Below are 4,581 nucleotides of genomic sequence, written 5' to 3' on the forward strand. Positions count from 1 at the left end.
TGTGTTTTTTTTTTTAAATACGTAGAGAAGCCCTGGTGGCTCAGCGGTTAAGAGCTCGGCTGCTAACCAAAAGATTGTCAGTTCAAATCCACCACCTGCTCCTTGGAAACCCTATGAGACAGTTCTCTGTCCCACAGGGTCATATGACTCATGGCAATGGATTTGGTTTTTGGAAATACCTAGAAGTGTTACTGCCCTCTGGTCACAGATGCTCAAGAAAATCTGAATTTGAAGACACAGATAACAGAAAGAAGTGACTTTGAAGGTCAGAAGTTTAAAATCTTACGCAAGTTCTCCTCTGGGGAAAAAAAATGCATATAAATCAATTAGACTACATTAAAGAACCAAAAACCATTAAATTGGATGTTTTCAAATTTTAAATGATAGAAAACTTGTAGTGACTTGAATTAAGAGAGGCTTTCTGACATTTTAAGGAAGCTGCTTATTAGATATTCTCAATGTCCAAGGAGGACATAAGCAAGTGAAAAAGCTTAAATTGCAGCAATCGGGATTGGTTCTGACATGAGAATTCTAACTAGAAAAGTAATTAAACACTATAACAAAGTAACATACAAATCTCTGCCTTTAGGGACTCTAGAATAGGACAGATAGCTATCTTGTAAAAGATTAGATGCAATTCTGCAGGAAAAACTGGAATGAGCTAGAAAATCTCTTAAACCAGCTTTAGGACTCCAAGTTCTATATTTACAGCGAACACTGTCTCTGCAAGATATCCCACCTATAGAAAGATTGGCTTCAGATATTAGGTTTACTTTTCACCACACCATTTATTCACTTTACATACTCTAGGAACTGAAAATTGCTTCTGTTAAGAGACAGTTCAGTCAATTGCCAGCAGCAGGGCTGCCACCTCAGGTATAAACACTACAAAAAGGCTCAAACTAAAACCATATTTGGTTCTAAATTAAACCAATAGAAATACCGTATCTACATAATGCACGCCCAACCTAAGACCTAAAAAACAACGAAAACAACAAAAACATAACTCTGTCAAACAAGGAAGAGAATTTACAAGGCCAACACATTCAATACAATCAGTTCTTCAAAAACACCAAAGAATTCTTACTTTTGAAAACAAAAACATAGTCTTTCCAACTTGGGTTTCATTTTAGAAGACTCATGGCCTTCATCTTAAAATAACAATTTTTAATTTACCAGATTATTCTTAATACTCATCAACAACTGAATGGTGGTTATTTATTAAAACCCTAAGCAGGCACTTATGAAGTCTACAGGAAGGTTAATTATCTCTAATTCAACAGGCTAACCATGGCAATTTGAGAAATATTATGCCAACGTTTATAACGACTATCGCAACAATTTCCAGAGTTAGACATTAAAAAAAAAAAGACATTAAATGATGTAAAAACAACAGATTATTCTAGACTGAAGATATTTTTAGTTCAACAGCGTACACAAATATGACCAAGTATGCATATCTGTATCTGTATACATTTATTTAACTAGATTTTATTAATTATGATCCATGTTGTTTCAAACAAAAATCTGTCAAAACAAATTTAGCCAGGTCAACCTAGGAATAAAAATACAGTATTGGATTATGGAGCTAACTAGCTTTTATAAAAAAGAAAAAAAAACAAGCCTTCCCACTTTTACTGTACGAATGACTTTTCATTTTATAATGAATTAGTACCAAAGAACATGCTTTCTACAGCCAAATAATAAGGTAAAGCTGAACTGGCTTAAAGTTGAGTATCACTTAATTGCCTGGATTCCTAAGACGCTACTGACTTCCGATTGATGTGACTTTCTTTAAAACCAGAACACTTTTTTTAATAGCTCAATCCTTTGCTCAGAAATGCATCATACCTTGTTTTACAGAAATATATAACATGTCATCAGCAAACATGCTATTTCGTGGTGTGTTTGAGTTTAAATTTTTTCATGAAAAAATTTAAAGAAAATTTTTATGATTCAACAATTATTTTTAAATTATTGATTCTTATTCACACTGGGCTTCACCTATTTCTCGTCTTTCACCATGCCGAAAAACAAATAATCTCAGATGTTAAACACACACACCTCAAGCACATAAAAATCATTACACTATTTTTGTAGCTATAATAATTGTACTAATAAAGACCGACTCTAAAGAACTAAAAATTTATTAGGGCAGGGTTTAAATGGTACGACTCACCAGGGGGTGGGGAGAAATGATCCTCCCCTACCAAACTGGCAGCAACAATATGCCAAGTTTCCTATGCTGAACTAGTGTAAACAAGGAAGAAAAAGAGCTGGGGGTGGGAAGAAGGCAGACAAGAGAACAACCCTTGAGATACAGCTTTACTTCCAAATTTCACCAGAGCGATAGCTCTTCTCTGTGTGTCCAATAACCTGTTACTCTTTGACTATTTAAACACCATAGGTAGGTGTTCAGAAAACTGTTTAAGCTGCAATCTCTGTCTAAAATCATCCCCAATATAAAAGACACAAGTGGAGATCACAAATGCTTCTTTAATTCTAAAGACTATCTCCTGCTACCAACGCTTCGAAGAGTTTTCTAAACATCTAGAACCTCAATCCCACTCTTGGTATAGCAACCAACTTTAAATAGGACCTGAGTCGATGCTAAACACACACACAAAAATGTACACATCAGCTTTAGTGCAGCCACAGCTACAAAGCTCCCCTGTATGATGGGCAGCCAGGATAGGGCTAGGTGAGGAGTGAGGAGTGCAATAAAGACTGGAGGCTTACAGCCTCTTTTCTGGCATTCTCCGAAGCCCTCAGCGAACATGGGATAAAGAGGATGGTTGTGCAAGTTATGCCAACAGAAACAAGATTCTACACATCAGGGGACTGAAAGCCAAACAGAGAGAGCAAAGGGCACTCACACCATTGCTTTTTGACCAAAGAAAGATCAGCTGCTTCACCTGAGATCCTTTCAAAGAAAGCCTAATGGTCTCCACTCCATCCCTCACCCTGAATGAACTCAAGAATCCCTCTTCAGGGAACAAGGGGAAGCCTTGCTTATCAAAAACAGCAAGTGCTACTTCCAAAGCTGGAGAACACTCCTTTACTCTAAATATGATAGTCTTCTGCTCCAATTCATACTTTTACAAGGTGACTCCAGGCCAGAATGACTTAGTTCCCAGCTTAAATCAAATTCTTCATTTTCCCAAACATCTACCAAACCAACTTTCTTTCAGATAAGCTCCACTCCATTCCTGGCATTCTGGAGGCCTTTCCCAAAGTTCCCTAGGTGAACTTTCTCCCTAGGGCTCCATTCCCTTCATAAAGTTCTCTTCCCCAAGATAATCTCCTTTCCCCCACTTTTCCTAAGGTTTCCCCAGGCCCTTCCCCAGATCTAGCACTCCCCACTAGTAGATTCCACTCTTCTAGGGCACAATTCTCTTCGCAAAGTCATCTCCCTCACCATAATCTCCCCTTTTTCTTATCTGCCCTCGGATGGGCACAAGCACACCACACAAATTTTCTGTCCTTCTTAGCTTCTAACTCCTGAGTCTCCCCCATGCCCCAAGTCCTTCCACAGCATCTAATTCTCCGCGGGAGTTTCCCCTCATCCCTGTCATCCTCAGCGCCTAACTCCAAACCCCAATCCTTTTGCCCACTCCCCTAATCTAGATTTCCTGTGCTTTTCACTCTCAGCCAACATCACAGCCCTCTTCTTCCTAGGTCTACCCCTATGCATCAATGCCGCAAGCCTTTCCCCTCTTTCTACGTTCCTTGGCCCCTAGTTCTCCGGAGAACCTCAGGAAACCCCCCCAATCCCTTCCGTCCTTCCTGTCCCCCAACTCCCTTCGGACGCCCTCTCTACCCCGCCTTGGTCCCCTCATTTTTTCCCATGCCCCCAGGACACCCCCACACGCCCGCCCCGCCCCGGCAGGGGGTGCCTCTCACTGCCCGCCCGGCCCGCCCTGCCCCGGGCTCAGTGTCCCTTCCCCTCGGGGCCCCGAGGCCGTAGCCAGCGCTGGCGCGGCGGGGCCGGCTCACCAGTTGGTCATGTCCAGGAAGAAGGCGCAGCCGGCCGGGTTGAGCTGGAAGCCGAGCAGTCGCTGGAACTCGGAGATGAGCACGTCCTTGTCGGTGGTGCCCAGGCAGCTGAACTTCTGCATCAGCTCGGGGTCCAGGTCCACGTCCATGCCCTCCATGGCGGGAGCCGGACACCCGCTTCCCCGCCTCCTCACAACCGAGCCGCCGCCGCGCCGCGCCGCCGGGCCCGGGGACCAGGAGGGGGCCCGCTGCTCGCCGGCGCCGCGACCCCGCTCCTTTGAGGTAGGCCCCGGGCCTCTCACCGCCTCATAGGGGTAAACTCACTCAGCCACTCACTCACTCTCTCGCTCCCCCCCCTCCCACCCCCCCGGCACCGCCGCCTCCGCCGCCGCCGCCGCCTTTCGCTTCCCCGCCGCCTCCGCCTCCTCCCGCGCCGCGCCCACTGCGCAAGCGCCGCCCGCCTAGGCCCCGCCCCTTCCTCTCGGAGGCCCGCCCCTCAGTGGCGTCACAACCCCGTGACGTCCCCCGCGTGACCTCACCTCGGTGGAGCGGGGCGGGGGAAGTGGGGAGGGGGAAAGGGATGCC

The 4,581-nt window shown here is 44.9% G+C and overlaps 1 protein-coding gene across 1 annotated transcript in view; it reads right to left on the reverse strand.

Moving 5' to 3' along the window:
- Nucleotides 1-4,335, reverse strand: part of ILRUN (inflammation and lipid regulator with UBA-like and NBR1-like domains) — a 122,902-nt gene extending 118,567 nt beyond the window's left edge. The window contains exon 1 of the mRNA XM_049890485.1: nucleotides 3,997-4,335. Coding sequence (XP_049746442.1) covers nucleotides 3,997-4,154 — 158 coding nt within the window. The 5' untranslated portion in view covers nucleotides 4,155-4,335. The remainder of the gene's footprint in view (nucleotides 1-3,996) is intronic.
- Between the last annotated feature and the right edge of the window lie 246 nt (nucleotides 4,336-4,581).

Source organism: Elephas maximus, chromosome 1 (assembly GCF_024166365.1).
Source record: "Elephas maximus indicus isolate mEleMax1 chromosome 1, mEleMax1 primary haplotype, whole genome shotgun sequence".
Lineage (NCBI taxonomy): Eukaryota > Metazoa > Chordata > Mammalia > Proboscidea > Elephantidae > Elephas > Elephas maximus.